The sequence below is a fragment of the Hyla sarda genome, chromosome 3 (genome assembly GCF_029499605.1).
Source record: "Hyla sarda isolate aHylSar1 chromosome 3, aHylSar1.hap1, whole genome shotgun sequence".
NCBI lineage: Eukaryota > Metazoa > Chordata > Amphibia > Anura > Hylidae > Hyla > Hyla sarda.
Window position 1 is genome coordinate 37,662,139 of NC_079191.1, and position 27,511 is coordinate 37,689,649.

General features: G+C 42.0%; 1 protein-coding gene across 1 annotated transcript; it reads right to left on the minus strand.

The window, feature by feature from the left end:
• Positions 1–1,020: 1,020 nt before the first annotated feature.
• On the minus strand, positions 1,021–24,111 carry LOC130361285 (low molecular weight phosphotyrosine protein phosphatase-like). The gene is made up of 6 exons (XM_056564073.1): positions 23,876–24,111; positions 11,771–11,844; positions 7,652–7,765; positions 6,299–6,360; positions 5,350–5,455; positions 1,021–1,868 (listed from the first exon to the last, which is right to left on the minus strand). Exons 1-6 carry the CDS (start codon positions 23,916–23,918, stop codon positions 1,791–1,793), a joined length of 477 nt encoding a protein of 158 aa, XP_056420048.1. The 5' UTR covers positions 23,919–24,111; the 3' UTR covers positions 1,021–1,790.
• Positions 24,112–27,511: the final 3,400 nt, after the last annotated feature.

The window sequence follows — 27,511 nt, forward strand, 5'->3', positions numbered from 1 at the left end:
GCACAGATGTCAAAATGATGGGAGTTGCAACAGCTGGAGAGACACAGTATGCAAAACACTGGTCTAGCCAATAGGCCATGGGCAATAATGTGTCTTTAGCTGTTGCAAAACTACAACTGTATTCTGAGAGCTGTGGTTTTGCCAAAAAACTTAAATAAAATATATATTGTCACGATCACATCCTATCGGTCCAGCCAAGACGCTAGAGAGAGAGTGTGGGAAGATTAAAGAAGACATGGGGCATTAACGTCTCGTGGATCAGTTGCTGGCTTCTTTATTCATTCAAGGTGCGGTGAAACACATGTTCTGACGGGGGGTCAGGAGAAAGCGTGCGGGCACGATACGATAGCTATTTCGTGCCGATCCCGGCACTTCCTCTGGTCACGCCGCTAGTGAGAGTGTGATGGTGCAAGGGTTAAAGCCAACAGAGCTCTGGGTAACCACTTCTAGTCCCAGCGAGTCACCAAATTAACCCTTTGATAAACGTGTTTCACCAGAGCTTCCTTCAGAAAGGTGAGCTCCTATATGTAGAGATCAAAGACCAGAGCTGATTAATTAAACATTTAATCTGAACAAAGGTATCACAGTCCTAGGCATAAAATAAACAAATGACATAGAGGTACAAAAATATATAAAAGAGTTCGGCAAGAAAAGTTCAGAAAACAAAAAGAAAGTCCTTACTGCATAATAGTATAGCAGTCCTTGTGAGTGAGTCTCCAGCTGTTTCTTAGGATGTCTTGTCAGCTTTTGTCACAGGCTTGAACAAAGGTTTGTGACCAGCACCTAAGTTTTATAGTGGTTTTCCTGGAGGGAAAACCACCCCCCCCCCACCCCTCTGATCCCACCAGGTGGGGGGCATCTCTCTTGCGGTTCCCTTATCTCAGCTTGTTTTATGATGGCCAGAGTGCCTGACTTCAAAGGAGGTATAACTATGATACCATAATTAATCAGGCCTTGGGCATAGATAGATAGATGTTTTTTATATATATATATATATATATATATATATATATATATATATTTTTTTTTTTTTTTTCCATGATTATTTTTAATTCTTTTTATTGTTATTTTTATGTTGTAAAAATTGCAGTCACTGTGTGTTCTTTCTTTACATCTGCCTGTCATCTGATCGTACCAGGGTACAGAGAACTTTTGAGAATCCTGTCCTGGAGCGGTATTTGTGGCCATTAGGGTCCCCTCCTCCTGTAACCCCAGCTCCCCATTTGGTGAATACAAACCTTGATTTACGTATCTTAGTGGACAATGACGTAGAAGCAGGGATCATACTAAGTGTCTGTGAAGAGCGGCCATTGATCTCCGGCTGTTGCGAGTCCCAAAAGGGGACAGAATGTTAAAAATATAGCTCAATCTGTAGGCATCATGTTATAGAGCTGGAGGAGCTGAACAGAGTGAGATATATATTTATTTGTGGGGAAAAGGTTCAGTATGACTTGTCATGCTTAGGTGTCCAGTGGGCGGTCCTAATCAGTAACTGAGTTATCTGATACAGGGGAAGCTGTTAATCACTGATTGGACCGCCCACTGGACTCTTATTAGTGATTTACTACACATTCTATATTTTTTTTACTACAAATTTATATATACCTCAATCTGCTCTATGACATGATGCCTGAAAAGTGGACTGCTTTTTCAAACATATCAGGTTCCTTTTATCATGGTATCAATTATAGATCAAGTCTTGTTCCATTGACTAAAAGATGAATGTGATTTCATAACACAACAGATACGGCCATGGCACACAGCTTTAACGTCATTACTTCTATGTAATACTAGGAGCACTTCTCCAAAAAGGATTTACAGCATCTAACACATTGCTGGTAGACGGTCTCAAAGTCTTCATCGCTGCCCTGCAAATGGAGGAAAAAATAATTATTTTTTTAGTTATACTGGTTCTTATTACAGCCTAGTAAAGATTTTTTTTTAAATTATTAGTCTATCCCTCACTATAGGATAATGTGTCTGTACATACAGTGCCTGGGCCTCCTATAGAGCAAAAATATATAGTAAAATGTGTAAAAGCCGCAGTACGTGCTGGTACACGGCAGAATCCACTCAGAAATTCCTTTGCAGCAGAGCCCCATTGTTTTCAATGGGATGCACTGCACAAAAGGCGGAATTTTCATATAGAAACAAGTTCTGATTCTGGCCTCCGCAAAAAGAATTGACATGTCCGTTTTTTTCTGTGAAATCCGCTTGGAAATTCATTGCTGTCTATAGAGATGAGGAATTTCCAAGCTGTCCTAGTGCCGATCGGTTCGGTTAGTGCCCGTTGTCTGCAGAATTTCCGCCAGAAATTTGCCGGGCGGACATTTTGCAAAAAAAGCCACCTTGTTGACATACCTTGAAGAAGCCACTTGACCAAAACATATTACGTGCAATGGTTTCTTAGCTATTCTGCCTCTCAGCCACATGAGGGATTTAAGATTCCTTCCATCGATGTCATACATTTGCATTGAAATCAAAATCTAATATTTGGCCAGTGCTGACATAAGGAGAATATCTGTGGCCATTCCATCACCCGCACAATGCTAAAGTAATCCTGAAAAACATGACCACTTGTCAGCTCTGTTACACAGGATTGCTAGTGGATTCCTTGTTAAGCAGTAAGTACTCCGGGTTAAAAATTAATAAATAAATAAAGATGGGAGATAAGTTACAGATTTCAGGTGTCCAACCACTGGGACCCCCACAAACTCCTGCCCAGTTCCCCGGCTCTCTGCTTGAAAAGAGCTGTGTCTACACCTGCACTCACGAAGCTGTGTCCGACACTCCCCCTCCATGCAGCTTAATGGGAGAGCTGGAGATACACGAGTGCAGCACTCCAACTCTCCCAGAGATGCATGGAGGGGGCTTGTCAGCTACAGCTTCATGCGGTGGTCTACACGCCCTAATTAGGAGGAGAGCCGGGCACTGTACAGGAGACCGTGGGGGGTCTCAGCGCCCCACCCCCGATCTTCCACATTTATCGCCTAACCTTAGGATAGGGGATAGATTTTTCTATCTCGTAGTACTCCTTTACCTAGACTTGTAGTTTGATAGTTTAAGAGGTTTTACAACCATAGACACTTCTCCCCTGTGGTGACAGGGTGAGGCAATGGTATTGCAGGGTCTGGTGGTATTAACCCTTGGTTTGTCGTGACGCCAGGATGAGGTTGTTTGGTATATAAGGCCCTGCCGACAACCGGCTTAGAAACGGAAGGAAATAAATAATGGAATGTCCACAGCAGGATTTATCAGATAACTGGAACTTTTACTTAACTTCTCAGGAAAACAGTCTTTACAGTTATTCCATTTCTCTTGAGGTAACCGGGATGCAGGATACCTCACAGGCTTGGCTGGGACTTGTAGTCTTGAGACTTATGCAAGCCACTGTGCTACTAATTATATGCTCAGTTGAATAGTAGTCACTAGGAATTGTAGATAGAGCTTGGTAACTCACGGTTTGCAGTGGCTGCAGGTTCCTTAGGCTTTGGCCTGGGTAAGATGAATTAATTATATGCTGATTGTGCTTGGCTGAAATCCAGGAGATAAGAGAATGCAGGGACAAGAGAGTGAATTTAGAGACTACAGCCCCTTATATACTAGGGGGGCTAGATTAATCCCATTGGTTGTCAAGCTTGGAGGCCCTGTACCCAGGGAACTCTGGGTACATCACATGACAATATCACATGACCCAGGAAGGTCCTACACATTTGTACAACTTTATACATAATTAACATTATGCACAATATATTTTTTAAGGAGTGAGCAAGGGGTAAGCCCTGCAGGAGAGCCCTGAAGAATGGAGGAACTCTAACTGAGGGGACCTAGGAAAGGGACAGGACAAGGTTCTTTACAGGGTCACCACAAAAGCATACGTATCTACAAAGGCAAAACCCCTTAAAGGAGTACTCCACCCCTAGACATCTTATCCCCTATCCAAAGGATAGGGGATAAGATGTCTGATCGCAGGGGTCCGACCGCTGGGGACCCCCGCAATACAGCATGCAGCACCCACCTGTATCTGCTTCCGGCAGCGCTGGAGGTTCTGGCTCCCGACCACGGGAACGGAAGATCGTGATGTCACGACTCCGCCCCCGTGTGACGTCTGCCAGAAGCAGACACAGGTAAGTGCTACATGCTATATTACGGGGGTCCCCAGCGGCGGGACCCCCGCGATCAGACATCTTATCCCCTATCCTTTGGATAGGGAATAAGATGTCTAGGGGTGGAGTACCCCTTTAAAACCTATTAGCAGTGCTACCAAGGGTTTAGAAATCCAGGCCTAAGCAGGACAACTCCAGCTAAACCTTAAAATGAGAGCATGAGGGGAATATGGAGACCTACGCTTATATGAGATTAGAATAGCACCAGAAAAGTTTCACACTTAGCCATTGGCTGGTATTGCATCTTTGTGGATGCCCACAGTATTTGTCCCTTTTGGGAACCTCAACTGACTAATACAGTGGGCATCTACATACACGAGCATCCATACCCCTCTCGTCTGTGCTGCTGAATGCGCCAGAACAGGGAAAATCCCTCAATATAAACAAGTTGCTCCTGCAGCCAGGAAAACCTCTACTCCGTCATGAATGAGGACATCTTACTGTCTAAAATGCGTTGGCTCTTCCAGTGATGTATTTTTATAATATGGCCAATAAAGTTTGAGAATTTCATGAATCGCAGAGTTGTAGGTCCAAGTTTTTCCTCCCTGGGTACCCATTGCCTGACAAATTGAGCTCCAAATACTAACAATGACATATGAGACCCCCATACATTTCGGACCTGATCTCCTGATACCACCTCTAACAGTCTCCAATCCTCATAAGATCTTCCTTAGTTCTCGTCTCTTGTCTGCTCCTACACAACCATCTCCCGTGCTTCTCCCAACCATTGGTACTCTCTGCTCCAGCACAACAGATTCTCACCATCAACTAAAACACTGTTTTCCAACCAGAGTGCCTCCAGCTGTTGCAAAACTACAACTCCCAGCATGCCAGGACAGCCTTCGGCTGTCCTGGCATGCTGGGAGTTGCAGTTTTGCAACTGCTGGAGGCACACTGGTTGGGAAACACTGCATCAAATCACGGTCGTCACGCCCCCTCCCATAGACTTGCATTGCGGGGGCGGGGTGTAATGTCACATAAGGGCGGAGTTGTGACATCACGATACTCCGGCCCCATAGTCGTGACATAGTCGTGGCCAGAGGTGGGTGCTTCATGCGAGATTGCGGGGGTCCCCAGTGGCAGGACCCACGCGATCGGACATTTTATGCCCTATCCTTTGGATAGGGGATAAGATGTCTTAGGGCCGGAGTACCCCTTTAAGAGAAATCTATGTAAAACTTACATAATATGGATTTTCAATGATGAGTCGTTTTTGGGGGTCGTAGCTTCCCAGCAGTTCGATTTTTGCTTTGCAGTTTTGTACTTGGCTACATTTATGTTTCAAGTCTCTGCAAAAAAAAAAAAAAAAAATGTAATAATTATAAATAAATTATTTGAAATTTCCAATTTTTTTTTCGAAATTTTACCATCTTCAGTATATTTTTTTTTTTAAATTGTGATCTTGCAGTTTTTATTTCGGCCTTTAGGCTTAAAAACAAAGCTGAGACCATTAGTTGCCTGAGACAAATTTATGCCAGAAACGTGCCGCAAAATTTTGGCACATTTAGGCCAAGTCCCATTCCCCACCGTTTTGTCTGCAGAAGTGTAAGCAAGCCGTGTAAGACAGGTTTTGGGTGAAAACTGCTTAAAGGGGTTCTCCGGTGCTTAGACATCTTATCCCCTATCCAAAGGATAGGGGATAAGATGCCTGATCGCGGGAGTCCCACCGCTGGGGACCCCCGGGATCTTGCACGCGGCACCACGTTTATAATCAGTCCCCGGAGCGGGTTCACTTGTGGTCGTCGGTAATCAGACCCGGAGCGAACATGGGGTGTGGTGTGCAAGATCACGGGGGTCCCCAGCAGCGGGACTTTCGCGATCAGGCATCTAAGATGTCTAAAGCACTGGAGAACCCCTTTAAGAATTCCGGGATCTATAAATTTGCTATTGTAAATCGGCTCCATTGTGGTTTTTTGCTCTGATCAACGCACAAAAAAGAATTGCATCTTGGGCATAAAAAAAAAAAAAAAAAAAAAAAATTGGGGCAGATTTTGTTATTTTTATTTCTATTAAATTAGATTTTATAAATACAGTGACAAAGATAAAAATAAAATGGGTAAATATTGTACATATAGACAAATACGTATTACAAATAAAGCTTTGTGTAAGGGTTGATAAGTGACTCCACTTACCTTAGATTACTTTCATCCATGCACAGAATATAGTCATAGGAGAGGAAATCCTGCTTTGTGATCTGTATAAAGAAAGAAAACTATTAATGATTTATACGGACAACATTTCTTATTATAAACAGAAGAGATGGAACATTTAAGTACATGCAGCAAAATAAAAAATGAATATTTTACAACCTGGTTAAAGGGGTACTCCGGCGCTTAGACATCCTTTGGATAGGGGATAAAATGCCTGATCGTGGGGGTCCCGCCGCTGGGGACCCCCGTGATCTTGCACGCAGCACCCCAGTTAAAATCAGCGCCCGTAGCGTGTTCGCTCCAGGTCTGATTACCCGCGACCACAGGGCTGGTGGCGTGTGACGTCACGCCTCCGCCCCCGTGTGACATCATGCTCCGCCCCTCAATGCAAGCCTATGGGCAGCCACCGGCCCTGTGGTTGCTGGTAATCAGACCAGGAGCGAACATGCTCCGGGCACTGATTTTATCTGGGGTGCTGCGTGCAAGATCACGGGGGTCCCCAGTGGCGGGACCCCTGCGGTCAGGCTTCTTATCCACAATCCTTTGGATAGGGGATAAGAGGTCTAAGCGCCGGGGTACCCCTTTAAGAACAAAAATATACAAAAAATAGAGAAAAAATAGATACCATGAAGATTTATTTTATTAACCATATACTAGAAAATGGATGGTTCTGCTATTCATTTAAGGGTCTATTTACAGGTACAGTATCCTGCTGCAGCCATGTTTAGTCATTTAGTTTACACTGAAATCTGCAGCATTAAACCCTGGGCAGGATATTGTGTAAATAGACCCTTAAAAAGACAAAAACACACTAATATAAAAACTTTGTGGTACAATACAGATTCCTGAAAAGTGGGCAAATAAGCATGGCTAGAGATTTAAAAAACAAAAAAACACTACTAACCTAGCCCCATCCCCTACTGGTTCCCTGATCTTCTGTTTTTTTATCCTGCTTCTGAGACGAGCGGAATGCGCAGGACCTGCCCACTCAGCCAGACTCTGACCGCAGTGGTGTCTTGTCTCAGCCAGTGTTGGCAGGTCCTGCGCAGAGTCCTCGTCTCAGAAGCAGGAGAAAAAAAAACACAGAAGATCAGGGAACCAGTAGGGAATGGAGCTAAATAAATAATTATTATTTATTTTTTGCTATTCTTTTCGCCCCAGCAGGTTTTTTTTTTATTTTTTTTATTTTTTTTTATAACGCTGGATAACCCCCAAATAAACCAGCTATGATTGTACTTTTTACGCTATGACTAAGGGCAACATACTAGCCTAAAACAGATCAGCTACTGTATTGTGTGTGTGGAGCATTAAATTAAGCCACCAATGGTACATTACCTGCCTGGCAGTGTGATTCATAGCTACGCCGTGCTTCCTCATACAGCTCTGGCCACGGTGATCCGGGGGGTTTCCTATTTCATATGTAGAGGTGGCAGCGCTGTCTATGTGCCACTAGAAACAGAAAGACAAGACAGTCCATTTCATCGGAACATTTCCTTCAATTAATCTAAAGCAGTGTTTCCCAACCAGTGTGCCTCCAGCTGTTGCAACACTACAACTCCCAGCATGTCTGAATAGCCTTTGGCATGCTGGGAGTTGGTTTGCAAGAGCCAGAGGCACACTGGTTGGGAAACACTGGTCTAGGGTAAGTCAAAGGGGGTATTATTGTTTCTGTGCAATTTATTGAAGTATTTGAGTGGTTTTCCAGCTTGGAAGTCTGTGCACCTTGTTTATGATTTTTTTTTTTACAGTTTACGCTGACTTTATCACTTCTGGATTATTTTTGCACTTGAAGGGGCATAGCCTATTGTTCAAAAATCGATTTGTTGTATTTATATGCAAAACAAAATTTAACCCCTTAAGGACCGGAGGTTTTTCCGTTTTTGCATTTTCGTTTTTTGCTCCTTGCCTTTAAAAAATCATAACTCTTTCAAATTTACACCTAAAAATCCATATGATGGCTTATTTTTTGCGCCACCAATTCTACTTTGTAATGACGTCAGTCATTTTGCCCAAAAATCTATGGTGAAGCGGGAAAAAAAATCATTGTGCGACAAAATTGAAAAAAAAATGCTGTTTTGTAACTTTTGGGGGCTTCCGTTTCTACGTAGTACATTTTTCGGTAAAAATGACACCTGATATGTATTCTGTAGGTCCATACGATTAAAATGATACCCTACTTATATAGGTTTGATTTTGTCGAACTTCTGGAAAAAATCATAACTACATGCAGGAAAATTAATACGTTTAAAATTGTCATCTTCTGACCCCTATAACTTTTTAATTTTTCCGTGTATGGGGCGGTATGAGCGCTCATTTTTTGCGCCGTGATCTGAAGTTTTTAACGGTACCATTTTTGCATTGATAGGACTTATTGATCACTTTTTATTCATTTTTAAATGATATAAAAAGTGACCAAAAATGCACTATTTTGGACTTTGGAATTTTTTTGCGCGCACGCCATTGACCGAGCGGTTTAATTAATGATATATTTTTATAATTCGGACATTTCCGCACGCGGTGATACCACATATGTTTATTTTTATTTTTATTTACACTGTGTTTTTTTTTTTATTGGAAAAGGGGGGTGATTCAAACTTTTAATAGGGGAGGAGTTAAATGATCTTTATTCACTTTTTTTTTTCACTTTTTTTTTGCAGTGTTATAGGTCCCATAGGGACCTATAACACTGCACACACTGATCTTCTATGTTGATCACTGGTTTCTCATAAGAAACCAGTGATCAACGATTCTGCCGGATGACTGCTCATGCCTGGATCTCAGGCACTGAGCAGTCATTCGGCGATCGGACAGCGAGGAGGCAGGAAGGGGCCCTCCCGCTGTCCTGTCAGCTGTTCGGGATGCCGCGATTAGCCGCGGCTATCCCGAACAGCCCGACTGAGCTAGCCGGGAACTTTCACTTTCACTTTTAGCCGCGCGGCTCAGCTTTGAGCGCGCGGCTAAAGGGTTAATAGCGCGCGGCGCCGCGATCGGCGCTGCGCGCTATTAGAGGCGGGTCCCGGCTTCACTATGACGCCGGGTCCGCCAAGATATGACGCGGGGTTACTGTGTAACCCCGCGTTATATCAGAAGAGCAGGACCAAGGACGTACCGGTACGTCCTTGGTCCTTAAGGGGTTAAAGGGGTACTCCGGTGAAAACCTTTTTTCTTTTAAATCAACTGGTGCCAGAAAGTTAAACATATTTGTAAATTACTTCTATTAAAAAATCTTAATCCTTTCAGTACTTATTAGCTGCTGAATGCTACAGAGAAAATTTGTTTCTTTTTGGAACACTGATGACATCACGAGCACAGTGCTCTCTGCTGACATCTCTGTCCATTTTAGCAACTATGCATAGCAGATGTATTGCAGATGTATTGCAGATGTATGCTAAGGGCAGCATGGTGGATCAGTGGTTAGCACTGCTGCCTTGCAGTGCTGGGGACTTGGGTTCAAATCCCACTAAGGACAACAATAAATAAAGTATTATTATTATAATAATAACGTCAGCAGAGAGAACTGTGCTCGTGATGTCATCAGAGAGCATTCCAAAAAGAAAATAATTTCCTTTGTAGTATTCAGCAGCTAATAAGTACAGGAAAGATTAAGATTTTTTAATAGAAGTAATTTACAAATCTGTTTAACTTTCTGCCACCAGTTGATTTAAAAGAAAAAAGGTTTTCACCGGAGCACCCCTTTAATAATTAAAAATGGTGCAAGTATATTCCACTCCCTAGGTGATGTGGAATTTGTGAAGTTCGTTGATGCGTGCATTTTCCTTCCGATTTTGTCATCTAAACTCCAGCAGGTTGTCTACTCGTACCATTCGGCTCCTTGGCTGAACTGTCATTTCTAACATTATAATATCTTGCCTCCTGGAATTTGGAATTTTACATTAGTTCAGACAAAGATCCGCTGCATGCTTCTGATGCTGTAACAGGAATGGGCGACCAGACACTTATTTATAAAGACTTTAGACATCACTGAGCCATGTACATATTTATAGGCCTCTAATACTGGAATTACGCCTTACGTTTTCCCTTTACAATATAACATTATAGTAGAGCCAATACATAAAGAAACATCTAATGCAGAAGGAAACTATTAATATAACCATAAAGATTAGGGCTGAGCTCAGAGTATTGTTCCTACATGAGACAGTTTAAAGGGGTACTCCGCCCCTAGATCTCTTATCCCCTATCCAAAGGATAGGGGATAAGATGTCTGGTCGCCATTGGGACCCCCGCGATCTCTGTGCTGAACCTGGCGTTCGTTAAGACATCACGCCACACCCCCTCAATGAAAGGCCCCCCCATAGGCTTTCATTGAGGGGGCGTGACGTGATGTCATGAGGGGCGTGGTTGTGACCTCACGACCCCGCCGACTGCTCCAAGGGTTGGGAACAAAATGTTCCTAACGCTGGGGCAGCGGAGTACCCCTTTAATACTTTAGCAGCCCAGCAATAAAAACCTTGTGTAGACTTAAAGGTGTTCTCCGCCCCTAGGCATCTTTCCCCCTATACAAAGCATAGGGGACAAGATATCTGAACCTCTGCAATCTCTGTGCAGCACCCGGCATTCATTTAGAACGCTGGGAATGGGCGGTGGGGTAGTGACGTCACAATCACGCCCCTACGTGACTTCCCATTGACTTGCATTGAGTGGGTGTGGCATGATGTCACAAGGGGGCATGGCCGTGATGTCACAACCCCACAGCCCGCTCCAAGCATTCGAAACAAAATGTACCCCTTTAACAATAAACACATAGGGGAAGATTTATCAAAACCAGTGCAGAGGAAAAGTTGCCCAGTTGCTAATAGCAACCAATCAGATCGCTTCTTTTTTAACAAGGCTTCTGCAAAATGAAAGAAGGGATCTGATTGGCTGCTATGGGCAACTAGGCAACTTTTCCTTTGCACAGGTTTTGATAAATCTCCCCCATAGATGCTAGTGTTGAGCGGCATAGGCCATATTCGAATTCGCGAATATTCGCGAATATATGGACGAATATTCGTCATATTCGCGAATATTCGCATATTCTCGTTTTATTTTCGCACATGCGAATATTCGCGGGTGCGAAAATTAACATATGCGAAAATTTGCATGTACAATAAATTAACACAAGCTGAAATTCGCATATGCGAAAATTAGCATATGCAAATTTTTGCATATACGAAAATTCGCACGCCAGTCTCACACAGTAGTATTAGAGCCTTCTTACACCACATAAACTGGAAGCAGAGAGGGGTGATCACTGTGATGTGTACTGTGAAAAAAAACAAAAAAAAAAAAACGAATATTCGTAATTACGAATATATAGCGCTATATTCGCGAATATTCGCGAATTCGCGAATATGCGATATTCGTGAATAAAATTCGAATTGCGAATATTTGTGAGCAACACTAATAGATGCAGACTACACGGCTCCTGGGATGTGTCGTGTATTTTCTTCTTACCTCGTGGGATACTCCTTCATCTGTTACCAACTTTCTAAACACGGCTTCTGCTATTGGAGATCGGCAAATGTTGCCTGCAAGAAAAAAAAACTTAGAAATTAGACATCTGCATGATACGTAGTATCTCATAACCCTACAGTAAGTTCATCTTTATCCAAAAACAGATACTTGTCTAAATAGCAACGATCCCTGGTAAAGTCGTGAACACACATCACATATACTTGTGTGCAGGCAGATTCCTCCTGCTCTTCGGCTACCTGCCCTGTAAAGGGGGGATTTATCAATGGATTTTACAGGTTTTGTGGGAAATTGCCATAAATTTTTGAGCAAACCCTAATTTGCGTAAAATTTGTAAACTTTCCCTATGTTTTGTGCAAACTTCAGAGCATTGTACACTGATTTTATGGTTGAATAATTGATACATTCCTGGCTTTTTCTTATTCCACAGAAAAGCCACTTTTCATTAAAAAAAAAGTATTAAAAGAATTTTTTTTTTTAGCTATTTACATTTGTTTTTTTAAGCTATTTAAATTTTTTTCACCCCATTTTCACCTTAAAGGGGTACTCTGGCGTTTAGACATCTTATCCCCTATCCATATATATATATATATATATATATATATATATATATATATATAAACGCATAAAGAACAATAGCATGCACTCACTGCAAGGATAGTGTCTAGACTAGTTCCGGCCTGAAGAAGCGCGCATAGTCGCGTCAAACGACCGGCGTAGCCTCTGAGCGCTTCGGTACCTGTTCTATGCTCCTCAGGGTTGCCGGACCTCTGGACGTCTAGACACTATCCTTGCGGTGAGTGCATGCTATTGTTCTTGATGCATTATTGTCATTTACTGCAGCTTTATTGCGTGCACCCCGCAGATGTCAAGCATTACACTGGACCTTCATCCACTATTGAATACGTATCCTTTATGTCTTAGTGGTATTTATATAGTAGTGCTCTCCCCTTCATTTCCTTGCTCCAATGAATAATATATATATATATATATAGATAGATAGATAGATAGATAGATAGATAGATATACACTCCAATCCAGTATATAAACCCAAAAGAAAAAATTTAGCTATTTACACAAAAGTATATGCAAAAAATGAATAATCTTTATCAATACATAATGTATGACATACAATGGAAACCATATTAAAAACAAGGAGGAATAAAACAACAGAAGGTGACAGCCTGCTGCTGCTCTGCTGTATCCTTCCTGCCGCCGCTGCTGTCTCCGCTCCGGGGGCCCCCATCCCGTTGCCAGTGGGATTTTCAGAAGCAGTTTTCATCATTAAATATTAAAAAAAAAAAAAATTCAATGGGCACTGTCAGATATAAAAGATATGCTCTGTCTGTTCAGTGAGCGGAACGATGACGCGGCCCATCAATCAAGCGGAGGGGGCGTCGCTGCCGGCCGAAGAACGGGAGTAGGTGAGAAGAGCTCCCCGCCCAGGTGACTACTTACGGCGGCGGCGGTGACTAGTTTATAACTTCATATCTTCACCATCCCTGGGGGCAGCAGCATCCCCCGGGAATGGCGAAAATAAAGATTTTACCATATATAACGCTTTGCCAAGCGTTATATAGGGTAAAATCTGATGATTGGTTTCCTTTAAATTGAAATTGAGGGTTTTGAAATTGAACTTTTCACTCCCAAGTTTTAGTGTCCCGGGCCCGGACATGTGGGAACAAAGGACCAAATCTAACAAGGAGTCACATGTCACATGGCAGCACAATGACAGAGCCTGGAGGTGGCATCAGTAGGAGGAGACCATATAGTGGCGGAATGGCACAGCCTGGAGTTGGCTGAAGCATGAGAAGAGACCATGTAGTGGCTGAATGAGACAGCCTTGAGGTGGCATCAGTATGAGGAGACCATATAGTGGCTAAATGACTGCCTGGAGTTTGTGGCAACATGGGGAGACCATATAGTGGCTGAATGGCGCAGCCTGGAGGTGGCTGAAGCATGAGGAGACCATATAGTATCTGAATGGCACAGCCTGGAGTTGGCGGCAGAATAAAAGATGAATTTTGAAAATTCCATTGAAGATGTATGGTACCTAGTGCTACCATAAACATATATAGGTAATTTCCTAGGCCCAGCAGCATCACTAAACCATGTAGTTGCTGAATGACACAGACTGGAGCTGGCTGCAGCATCAGTTAACCATATATTGGATGAATGGCACAGCTTGGAGGTGGCTGAAGCATGAGGAGACCATAAAGTGGCTGAATGACACAGCCTGGAGTCGGCTGAAGCATGAAAAGAGGCTATATAGTGGCTGAATGAGACAGCCTGGAGGTGGCAGCAGCATCAGGAGTCCTGAAAGTGACCCGGTGACAGAGTGGTGCGGTGGGTGGCAATACCAGTACCCAGTGACGAATGTGGGTGAAAAAAGGTCTGATGCGGAGGAATGTTTGTAACTAGGAAGCAGTGCCTAAAATCTGTTTGGAAAAAAAGAAAGACACAGAGCGCTCCTATGTGCAGAACCCAATGAATATTGAAGGAATAGCAATAATGTATCGGTTATGCTAACCTTGAGGGGTTGTGCATAAATAAGGCACAACACTTATGCAAGCTTGCAATGATGTTCACGGCTGCAGCAGGCTTCCCACGCCGGGTTGGCGTGTAACAGTAGAAGGGAGGATTTTCACAGATGTGGTGGAAGGTCTCCCTGCGCTTGCTGGTGATGAGGGTCAGAAGAAAAGGATCCACGACTGGATAATGGTAGGTAAATAATCTTTAATTGCAAGCAACGCGTTTCTAGGCTGGGTCAGCCCTTTCTTCAGGCGTGATAAAACAATTCACACAATGGAATTATAAAGGAAGAGGGAGGGGGCGTCATACCACCGGACATGACGTTCCGCAACAGGTATACGCCTGAACAATTACAAATACAAAGATATACATAAAAACAATAAATACAATGGTAATAATAATTATACAGTGGTTCTCTCAATTGTCTCATTGAGACCCTCCGGATATAGGGAATTAATTTTATAAATCCAATACGACTCCCTGTTAATGAGTTGCTGGAATCTATTGTGATGTTGAGCAGGGATGGATTCACCCACGCATATCGACATGCCACCAACATCACAAGTGGGATTATTGTTGACATGTCGAGATACACTGTGCAGTTGAAATTTATTTGTAATGTTGTGGCGGTGTTTATTTAGCCGGGCTGTCAGGGTCTGAACAGTTCACCCTATGTATTGTACTCCACAGGAGCATGTTAATAAGAATATCACAAACATGGAAGCACAAGTGTGCAATTGTTTTAATACAAAGGTCTCACCTGTTGATTTACAGGAGAAGTTTTTTATACCTTCTCTGGGGATTAAGTTACAACACAAACATCTTGGTTTCCCACACCGGAATGTGCCAATTTTTTGACTTACCCCGGAGTTAACAACCCTATGCTCCTTTAATATAATAATTCCAAATAATTCCATAACGTTTTTGCTCTTCGAAAAGTGATTCCAGGATTTTTTGGGAGTAACCCCTTTAAAACAGGGTCTGAGAGAAGAACTGGCCAATGTCTTTTTATAATTTTTTTGATATTGTCAGTACCAGAGTTATAATTAGTAATAAAATTAAATGTCCTATTAATTTTCTCAACAATAGGTGAACCTGAAGAAATAGCAGCCGTTTTATCCGTTCCTTCAACAAATTTACATTTTTTTCCAATTAATTCTTTTTGTGATAAGGTGCTTACTTTTTTAAAAGTATTTTTTAAAATCTTTTTAGGGTAACCCTTTTCTAAAAAACGGTCCCGTAGAATAACTGATTGTGTTTTAAAATCTATATCCGAACTGCAGTTTTTTCGTATGTGTTGATACTGCCCAAATGGAATATTGTTCACCCACTTGGGGTAGTGACAACTGGAATATTCTAAAAGGCTATTCACGTCGACTTTCTTGAAATGTGTTCTAGTTTGTACAGTATTCAAGGAATCTTTAAAAACTTCCAAATCAAGGAAGACCATACTCGTCTTTGAAAAATTCGGGGTAAACGACAAACCCCAGTCATTGTCATTAAGATGCCTGACAAATTCCATAGCATCACTTTCACTCCCTAGCCAGATAATAAATAGGTCGTTGATAAAACCGCGATAAAAAGGTATGTGTGAACCGTACCAACGGGAATGCGCGATGAAAAGGGACTCAAAGTGCCCCATATACAAATTTGCATAACTAGGGGCAAATCGAGTCCCCATCGCACAGCCCTGCCGCTAACGGTACACAGCATCACCAAATGTAAAATCATTATTTTGTAAAATAAATAAAATGGATTCCAGTAAAAATTGGGATTGGGAGGTACTCATATCCCTATCAAAATCAAGAAAATGTTGTATAGAGTTCAGACCCTTGTTATATAGAGCACTAACATCTAATGTTAAAAAACTGAAATCAATAGGAAGAGGTGGAGATTGGAGCTCAGCAATTAATTGTGTAGAATCTTAGAGATACGCTGGAAGCTCCAAAACATATTTTTGCAAATAAAAGTCAACATAATGTGACAAATGACTAGTTATTGCACCTATCCCAGATATTATAGGCCTCCCAGGGGGTCGCTTTTCATCTTTATGGACCTTTGGGAGGTAATAAAAGATAGGGGTCTGGTAGTTTTTTTATTTGTAAAAACTTTTTTTCCCTGTTTATTTATAATATTTGAATCCATAGCTTTAGATAAAAGTTTATTATAATCAATAAAAATATCTGGAGAGGGGTCAGCATCTAAAAGACCATAATAAGTCTCATCTGAAAGAATGTGTAAAGCTTCATAAATATAGTCTTGGCGATCTAGGAGGACTGTACCGCCCCCATTATCAGCCGGACGAATAATCAAAGAATCATTATTTTTTAGTGTATGGAGGGATTTTCTTTCCTCTTTAGATAGATTATCCCTAAAATTCCCAATAGGGATTTAATTTATTTTTCTGAAGTCCTGAGAAACTAAAGAATAAAAAGTCTCTATGTAGTTGCCTTTATAAGTTATAGGGTAAAAACTGGATTTAGCATATACATCCACATGTTTAATAGGAATGTCAGGAGCTATCAAAGGCGGAACCGTTATATTTGAAATGGGTTCCCCCAGTCCACATGAAGGATCATTATTAATTTGAGAACACATGGAGAAGGAGAAATGTCGGCACTGCCGCACTCACGATTCTGCCGGAGTATACTGGATCACTGCACCTTCAGATCCAAATGCTACAAATCCGGTGCTCAGTCCGCCATAAGCATAAGCGTAGAAAACTTAGAAAGAAGAGATCGCAGACGGCACTCACGGAAACAGCAAGAAGTTTTATTCGGGAGCGCTGGTCCACGCAACAAGAACGCCAGGTAAGTCGACCGGTTTCGCGCTACGCAGAGCGCTTACACGTGACCTCTGACATCAATTAACCCTTCCCCCCTTAAATACATACACCAGGTAATACAAAAATAGAAAAATAGACATTACAGGGTTAAAAGCACAAATATTGTGTATGGTGTGGAGAGACTAGCATTAGTATTTACTAACTAGCTATAGCAGCGCCTAAAACTATGTAACACTAACGGAGGTTATGCATTGTACTAAAAACGCTAGGTGTGAACATAGGTCCTATGCTAACAACATCCACCTGCATTATGGAAATACATTAAGATCCTCCCGTAGGTTTAATCCTAGTGGCCCTATGGCGTCTGTAAGTATAATCATTTCAGATTCTTTTTGTAACAATAATTTATGTCTGTCTCCACCAAATTTTTAGGGTGCAACTGTTTTTAATCCTAGGAATTTTAAATCTTCAATTTTGTTATTGTGTTTATATTTCATATGTTCTATTACTTTTGGGCAGCCTTTTCCAGTAGTGAGTGAACGTTCACTCACTACTGGAAAAGGCTGCCCAAAAGTAATAGAACATATGAAATATAAACACAATAACAAAATTGAAGATTTAAAATTCCTAGGATTAAAAACAGTTGCACCCTTAAAATTTGGTGGAGACAGACATAAATTATTGTTACAAAAAGAATCTGAAATGATTATACTTACAGACGCCATAGGGCCACTAGGATTAAACCTACGGGAGGATCTTAATGTATTTCCATAATGCAGGTGGATGTTGTTAGCATAGGACCTATGTTCACACCTAGCGTTTTTAGTACAATGCATAACCTCCGTTAGTGTTACATAGTTTTAGGCACTGCTATAGCTAGTTAGTAAATACTAATGCTAGTCTCTCCACACCATACACAATATTTGTGCTTTTAACCCTGTAATGTCTATTTTTCTATTTTTGTATTACCTGGTGTATGTATTTAAGGGGGGAAGGGTTAATTGATGTCAGAGGTCACGTGTAAGCGCTCTGCGTAGCGCGAAACCGGTCGACTTACCTGGCGTTCTTGTTGCGTGGACCAGCGATCCCGAATAAAACTTCTTGCTGTTTCCGTGAGTGCCGTCTGCGATCTCTTCTTTCAAGTTATTAATTTGAGAGGTAACATTACCTTCCTTTATTGCTTTTTTATTCATAAGTTCAAAAAACCTTGTAAGGGTTAATGTTCTGGTGAATTCATTGAAATCCAGAGACAGTTGGAATGGATCAGGATTAATAGTAGGGCAGAAAGATAACCCCCTAGATAATAGGGAGCTCTCACTGTCCTGTAGCACATAGGATGATAAATTAAATATCTTTATGAAGGGTTTGTTACATGACTCCTTTTTTCCTTTCTTTTTTGATCCACCTCTGCAGCCTCTATGTCGAGCTTTCTTTTTAAGCTCGCACTGTTCTGGGTAGATAATGTTGGCTGCAGAGATGGTGTCAATAGAGGGGGGAAAAAGAACTGGGGGATAGTCCGTGTTTTTGGACTGTGTAACACAGGGTATGTCTTGGCAGTGTGTACACGCACAGGTCAGGAGACAAAAAAAGAGGTCAATTCAGATGTGGAAGTAGAATCACTCAAAACAGAAGAAGATTCGGGTGGAGTGGGTAAAGTAAGAACCTCACTATTCAGTTCACCCACCGGACTGTCATTCTGTGTAAAATGTACAGTCAAAATTGACATATTAAGAGAATTATCATTTGTTAAGACATTAGTTGGAGAAGCAGGAACAATTATACTCTCCATATTGATCACAGGCGTCGGGTGAATTTCAGCCTCGATCACACATAGATGGCCCAATAGTTTATTTGTCTCGGAGATAGCCATCTTGGAAATAGTGTTTCCTGTATCACCTGACACCTTATTAGTAATATTATTAGATAGAACAGTGGATGTAGTACTAGTATGTAGTTTTGTATGGGGATCTCTAGAACTATTTTTTCTATTGCGGTGATGAGAATTTACAATAGTTCTAGAGGAATTGTTGGTTTTTCCCCCAGGTGGGTATTTTTGAAAATCATTTTTTCTTTCAATTTTTTTATTATTATTATTATTATAGATGAGCGAACTTACAGTAAATTCGATTCATCACGAACTTCTCGCCTTGGCAGTTGATGCCTTTTCCTGCATAAATTAGTTCAGCTTTCAGGTGCTCCGGTGGGCTGGAAAAGGTGCATACAGTTCTAGGAGACTTTCCTAGGAATGTATCCACCTTTTCCAGCCCACCGGAGCACCTGAAGGCTGAACTAATTTACGCAGAATAAGTCATCAACTGCCGAGCCGAGAAGTTTGTGACGAATCGAATTTACTGTAAGTTCGCTCATCTCTAATTATTATGTCCGGGCAGTTTCACGTTAACTTTTTTAGTATTAGAATAATTATTACCATATTCACCACCATTATGATCATTTTTTTGTTGTTGTTCACTTATAGTGTGTGATGGAACGGCATCAGATTGTTCAGATAAAATCTCATTTTGTGGGGTTACTTGATATTTTGGCCATTTTCTAATTTGGCCTGTGGCATAGTCATCTCTATCACTATTGAATTTAAACACTTTTTTTGTATCTGTTCAGATTCAAATTTATTCAACCTGCTGGTTACATTACGATCCAGTCGTTCAAATTCAACGAAAGACTGGAATGATGTAAGAATTTCTTTCAAAGCAATAGCCTCAGAGGAGTACATGGAGACCAGTGATTTATGCTTAATGAGCACACGGGTCAGCATCTCCATAGAACAATACTCCATGTACTTCTCCCATTCCTCAGTAAAAATTGAGTCGTCCTTAAATGAAGACTCAAATATGGAGACCCCTCGGGGCCACCCTTTCATGTAAATATAATTTCAAAAAAGAAACATCAATACTGTGTTGTATTTCAGACTTGCATGCTCTTTCAAAGTTAAGAAATGTCTCTGTTAATTATTTTAGATCCGACACTGGAATATGTGTAGCATGTTGGGTGGGGACTGATAAATTAAGAGTTACACCCAAAAGCTGCGTTATTAAAGAGTCCCGTTTTTCAGAGCGATTCTTAAAGAATTCCATATTTGAAAATCGCACAAACTGAATAGAGTCCAATGAACAATGAGTACAAAGTACGTCACCACTAGAAGGAAAATGTGGGTTCCAAAACAAGGTGCTGTACAATACGCTTCACTACGCTTAAAACAATATTTGTCTAGAACAGCAGCAGGTGTGCACTTTTGGCTGTCCTTTCACAGTATAATAGTACACTACTTAGATGTAGGTATGTAGTATGCACTGATAAGGGCAGAAAAATGCTCTACAGTATACTTAAAAAAAGTATCTGTGTACAACACCAGCCAGTGAGTACTTTTGCCTAGACTTTAACAGTATGTAGGCTCTTGACAGATTAACAGGTAAAAAATAGTACACTACTTAGGGCAGAAAAATACACTATAGTAAACCTAAAAACTCTGTATTTTTGTGTGGTGTCCCGGTACCGTATCCTATCCGGTACCTTTTTATTGTGAGTCCCCATAGCCAGAGTCCCTAGGATGTCGAGGTTCCTGTTGTCCTGTCCACCCCTAGTCACCTCTCATCCAGATGGTTATTGCACCAATAACTTACTTAGGAAGCATGGAAATATTATATAAAAGCTCTATAAACAGTTAATTACCTGTCCCATAGTGTAACAGGACCTGCGGGTCACGTGGTTAGGTGAACTCTATGGTATTTCTGCTTGAGGACCTTTGGAGGTCCTTGTGACGTAGTCAATCCCATCACTGATTGTAACAGTGAATGACGGATGTTCGGACCAATGAGTCTAGCCCGCCCCCTGCCCATATAAGGAAGTGGCGGCCATGTTCTCACTCTCTTGTTCCTGCGCAGCCAAGCAGTAAGGATCTCTCTTGTTTCTAGGACCTTGCGGTGACGGCCAATAACTTCTAAATTTTGAGTGTATCAATCCCCACACACTCTGCAAGATCACCGGACCTTATCTATCCCCTCAATACGGACGGATCTGCAATAATTACCCTAAATTCAGAGACTTTAATTTATTTCAAGGTCCGCAACAATTGTCAGTCATTGAGCTATATAAAGACTGTATTCCGGAGACTGTCATTGTTCATTGGATGTACCGCAAGCACTTAAGTAAAGTTAGTCAAGTTCATGTACATTGTGGACCTTCAGTCATTTCATTATATGCACCTATCGTTTCTGGGAAGGGCGGCGATAGGCCGGAGAATTATCTCAGCATACTAGCCTTCAGCCTGGCGTCACGAACTATAGGGTTAATATTAACCCCTTATCTACCACAACATCTTAACTACCATACACCCCCCAAGGCTACCACATTTGTAAAACACCAGTCGTGATTACTTTTGTCTATCCTTTCACAGTATGTAGGCCCTTGATAGATTAACAGGTACAAAATACTACACTATTTAGATGTAGGTATGTGGTATGCACTTATGAGGGCAGAAATATGTGCTACAGTACCCTTAAAATATGTATTTTAGTAAAACACCAGCAGTACACAGTCGCTGTGTACTAGACCCAAAATTGCACTCTGTCAAACACTGTTAGGAATGGACTGCTGGGTATTATTCCGTCTACAGACTAGTATAACCAGCAGATTTCTTTTAGAACAAAGACACAGAATTGCGCTGAAAAATGATTCCTGCCTCCTCTGCTAAAGTTTATGAAGTTGAGGCAGCTTGTTGAAATGTATGAGGCAACACACAGCTATCTGCCCCTTTCTGTAATACTATGCCGAAGAAAGTGACTGGAAGGTTAATGCCTGCAGCTGCAGTAAAAATCCTTTTCAGTGAAAAAACAATGCTCTCCGTCCACGAGAACGCTGATGTGACTAGGAGGATTTTAAATGCTGCTGGACTGCGCTTTTCTCTGCTGTAACACACACACACAGGCTTTGCATCCTATGATCCTTCTGCAGTGTAACGAACGAAGTGGGGAGCCGGAATTATGGCTGCCAATTATATAGGGCTGTGACACCACAGGGGGGATACTGGTACAAAATCTACTAGGATAGAAGAAGGGCTGGTTAAATCAATATATGCTATACAACATATTTCCCATAGTTATTGCCCCTTGTTATATAGGACTGCTAAATGTGCACTGCAAATCCACTACAAACAGTGAACCCACCCCACTGTGTACATGTGAAACCTAAGTGTTGTACATATATGTGCACCTATAACCTATGTGCATCCCAATAAGTAATGCATGTATGTATATATATATATATATATATATATATACACATTCACTTTGAATATATATGTACACATACACACATAAACACTGTGTGTGAACACACACATATGTATACATGTGTGTGCTAAACTATGTGAACCCCGATGTGTCCAGTGTTAGTGTAAACAACCACTATGTGTAACCCCTGATATATAAAATATGTGTATTATGTGTACAAACCATATGTGCCCTTATGTGTATCCTTGTATACTAATCACTAAGTGTGACCCCTGATATAATTGAATATGTAAAGAGTACGTGAAAAACTTGTGCACTCCCCTTCCCTTTGACAAGATGGAAAAGACATTGAGCAGCTGTAATATGCTATTTTTTGTGTGAAATGTGTAATAGAGACATCAAAAATTACATGTACATGATCAGGATGAGGTACTGAGTAACATAATAGTTGTTTTTTGTGGGATCTGACAGATACACTTTAAACAACCATATTACATATGGTCTTTAATTTTGATCAGTAACAACATATAGAATGTTTTTGGATCTGACAGTGTCCATTTAAGTTAAAGGCTTAAAGGGAATCTGTCATCAGTATCACCCGCACTAACCGGTCATACAGGCTTGTAGTGCTGGTGAAACTGATCAAAACAATGCCTACCATGTCCCGAAATGTCCAGCTGTTCCCCCATTATTCTTGTTTTTCTTCTTATGTAAAGTAAGTCTTTGGGGTATGGGCGGAGCTATGGCTGGAGCTCGGGGCACCCCTATGTCATCTTCAGCCGGGGCGGGAGCTCCGCCCAGCTCATCCCTATGTATCACCTCCCTCCCTGCTCACGCAGCAGGCTTGCAGAGTAAACCTGCCACGTGAGCAGGGAGGTAGGAATGAGCTGGACGAGCTCCCACCTGGCCAAAGATGACGTAGGGGTGCCCAAAGCTCCAGCCATAGCTCTGCCCATGCCCCAAAGATTTAATTTACATAAGAAGAAAAACAAGAATAATGGGGGAACGGCTGGACATTTTGGGACATGGAAGGCATCGTTTAGATCAGTGTTTCTTTACCAGCATGCCTCCAGCTGTTGCAAAATTACAATTCCCAGCATACTGAGAGTTGGGGTTTTGCAAATGCTTAAGGCACATCGGTTGGGAAACACCGTGTTAGACACAGGGACCATCTTCCCCATCTATGTAATCCTGGGGAGGGGGGGTACTAGGACGATGTTTCCCCAACTATTAACAACTACAACTCCCAGCATGCCAACAGCTAAAGGCTATAGAGCAGGATAACGTTAATACAGTACACCGGTGCTCCACAACCTGTGCACTACAACTCCCATCATCCCCAAAGTGTCTTCAGATTCCTAGCCATGATGGGAGTTGTACTAAGACAACAAGGACCTTGGATGAAGCCATTCATTCTGCAGTTCATTACTAATGGAGATTATCATGTGTCACTAGTAGAACTAGTTGGGAACTTTTCAGGAAGTGCAAAAAAAAAACAAAAAAACACACAGGACCTACACTTACCCAGACACACAAACAGCACAGACTTGCTCCCGGCAGCCGCCATGTCTTCCACCGCCGTCTATCTCTCACTCTCTCTGCCACAGCACAAGAACTAAAGAGGGCTCTCACAATACCGGAAGTGCGTCACTTTACAGCATTTTAGGTTCCCAGACAGGGACCGGTGTGAGGTGGAAATTTGCGCCACCAGGCAGACTTGGGTCCCCTCCTCCCCTCAGTTCTCCGAAGATTTCCGAAGCTAGAGCTGGAGGAGAGGGGGAGGGAAGAGCGAAGGAAGAGCAGGGGGAGAGAGGAGGTACACGCCCTCCTCATCTCCTCCCTGAGCTCTGCCTGTGTCCACTGAACGGAAAGGGAGGATGATAAAGTGCACAGGCTGGGGATGTATACACTGCAGGGGCTGGGGAATAAATCTCGGACTAGTGATGATTTCTATGTGTAAAGGAGGGGGGGGGACTCATGAATGACACATGCTGGGAGTTGTGGTCCCTGTTATGTGTGTGTGTGCTAGTGTTTCCCAATCAGGAAATGTTGGGAGTTGTAGTTTTGCTAAACCTGGAGGCACCTTGGTTGGGATACACTGTTGTATGCCCTATAGAGGTGTGGGGAACTACAACCCCCAGGAGACTACAGAGGAAGCATGCTGGTGTTATACCACAGACTGAAGACTCCTGAATGACACATTCTGGGATTTGTAGTCCCTTTTTTGTGTTTATGCCAATGTATCCCAACCAGGGCTGAGTTATGTTAGTGTGCTGTGTATAACTCTGCACAGGCTGTATATATATATATATATATATATATATATATATATATATATATATATTAGTTTGCTGTGTATAACTCAGGTTTCCTCTGTCTGCAAAGGGGGGGACGAACTGCATGGGCTGGTTTCTGCTTTTTCATGGGGTGTTCATTAGCCCCATAAAGAGTAGTGTTGAGCGGCATAGGCCATATTCGAATTTGCGATATTTTGCGAATATATGGACGAATATTTGTCATATATTCGCTAAATTAGCATATTCGTAATATTCATGTTTTATTTTTGCATATGCGAAAATTTGCATATACTAAAATTTGCATATGGGAAAATTAGCATATATAAAAATTAGCATATGAGAAAATTTGCATATGCGAGAATTTGCACGCCAGTCTCACACAGTAGTATTAGAGCCTTCTTTATACCACACAAGCTGGAAGCAGAGAGGGATGATCACTGTGATGTGTACTGTGGAAAAAAAAATAACAAAAAAACGAATATTCTTAATTGCGAATATATAGTGCTATATTCGCGAATATATAAGAATTTGCGAATATGCGATGTTCGCGATTAAAAATTGCGAAAATTCGCGAGCAACACTAATAAAGAGAACATAGCAATGCATGGGGTTTGTACAGGATATGAACATCATGTATGAACCCTGTGCATTTCTATGTCAGCGTTCATACAGGGACGTAGAAATGCACGGGGTTCATACAGGGACGTAGAAATGCATAGGGTTCATACAGGAACGTAGAAATGCCTAGGGTTCATACAGGAACATAGAAATGCATAGGGTTCATACAGGGACGTAGAAATGCATAGGGTTCATACAGGGACGTAGAAATGCATAGGGTTCATACAGGAACGTAGAAATGCATAGGGTTAATACAGGAACATAGAAATGCATAGGGTTCATAAAGGGATGTAGAAATGCACAGGGTTCATACAGGAACATAGAAATGCACAGGGTTCATACAGGAACATAGAAATGCCTAGGGTTCATACAGGAACATAGAAATGCACAGGGTTCATACAGGGAAGCAGAGATGCATAGGGTTCATACAGGGAATAGAAAAAGATAGGATCAGCTCACTCACTGTTTTAGAGTCCAAACGTCCAGCACAAGCTCTCCTCTTGGAAGCTTGGTGCGTTTCGTGAGTGTTTGTTTTTATCTTGTTTTTCTTTTTTCATGCTACATTTGGATTTTAAACTTGATATGGAATAAAGCTTAAATATTTTTACTCCAAGTCGGGAAGCGGAAACCCTGTTTCTTTGTTTTTCATACAGGGAAGCAGAAATGCACTGGGTTCATACAGGGAAGCAGAAATGCACAGTGTTCATACAGGGAAGCAGAAATGCATGGTGTTCCTACAGGGAAGCAGAAATGCACAGTGTTCATACAGGGAAGCAGAAATGCATGGTATTCATACAGGGAAGCAGAAATGCATGGTGTTCATACAGGGAAGCAGAAATGCATGGTATTCATACAGGGAAGCAGAAATGCATGGTGTTCATACAGGGAAGCAGAAATGCTCAGGGGTCATACAGGGAAGCAGAAATGCACGGTGTTCATACAGGGAAGCAGAAATGCACAGGGTTCATACAAGGAGGCAGAAATGCACCGTATTTATACAGGGAACCAGAAATGCATAGGGTTCATACAGGGAAGCAGAAATGCACGGGGTTCATACAGGGATGCAGGAATGCATGGGGTTTATACAGGGAAGCAGAGATGCATGGGGTTTAAAAAGTTAAGCAGAAATGCACAGGGTTCATACAGAGAAGCAGAAATGCACAGGGTTCATACAGAGAAGCAGAAATGCACAGGGTTCATACAGGGAAGCAGAAATGCACTGGGTTCTTACAGGGAAGCAGAAATGCACTGGGTTCATACAGGGAAGCAGAAATGCACTGGGTTCATACAGGGAAGCAGAAATGTGCAGGGTTCATACAGGGATGCAGAAATGCATGGGGTTCATACAGGGAAGCAGAAATGCACAGGGTTCGTACAGGGAAGCAGAAATGCACAGGGTTCATACAGAGAAGCAGAAATGCACGGGGTTCATACAGGGAAGCAGAAATGCATGGGGATCATACAGGGAAGCAGAAATGCACGGGGTTCATACAGGGACGTAGTAATGCACGGGTTTCATAAAGGTAAGCAGAAATGCACGGGGTTCATACAGGGGAGCAGAAATGCATGGGGTTCTTACAGAGAAGCAGAAAGGCACTGGGTTCATACAGGGAAGCAGACATGCATGGGGTTTATACAGGGAAGCAGAAATGCACAGGGTTCATACAAGGAAGCAGAAATGCACAGGGTCTATGCAGGGGAGCAGAATTGGACGGGGTTAATACATTGAAGCAGAAATTCAAAGGGTTCATACTGAGAAGCAGAAATGCAGGGGGTTCATACATGGATGTAGAAATGCACAGGGTACATACAGGGATGTAGAAATGAACAGGGTTCATACAATGAAGCAGAGATGCATGGAGTTCATACAGTGGTCTTCGTGTCAGCGTTCATTGCACAGCAGCTTCGAGAGAAAATCATTTCAGGAGGAACATACAGGAGCACAAACATACAGGAGAAATAACAGTATCATGTACATTGTCATCCAGGAGAAGGAGGAGAAAGCGGATTTTGGCACCGGCCGCCAAATTAAATCTACACTTGCAGAATTCTGTAAGTGGAGTCTTAGATTAAACCAATAACCTGTATAGGACCAAGGGCATACAGGTATGCCCTTGCATCCAGGAACTTAACCCCTTAATGACGCAGGACGTAAATGTACATCCTGGTGACATGGTACTTAACGCACCAGGACGTACATTTACGTCCTGAGCATAACCGCGGGCATCGGAGCGATGCCGGCATC

Coding starts and splice junctions, on each gene's coding strand:
- LOC130361285 (XM_056564073.1), bottom strand. CDS start 23,918: ATGGCGGCTGCCGGGAGCAAGTCTGTGCTGTTTGTGTGTCTGG. Junction 7,766..11,770: donor ATGAAGGAGTATCCCACGAG/GTAAGAAGAAAA, acceptor TTCTGTTTCTAG/TGGCACATAGACAGCGCTGC. Junction 5,456..6,298: donor ATGGATGAAAGTAATCTAAG/GTAAGTGGAGTC, acceptor TTTTTTTTGCAG/AGACTTGAAACATAAATGTA.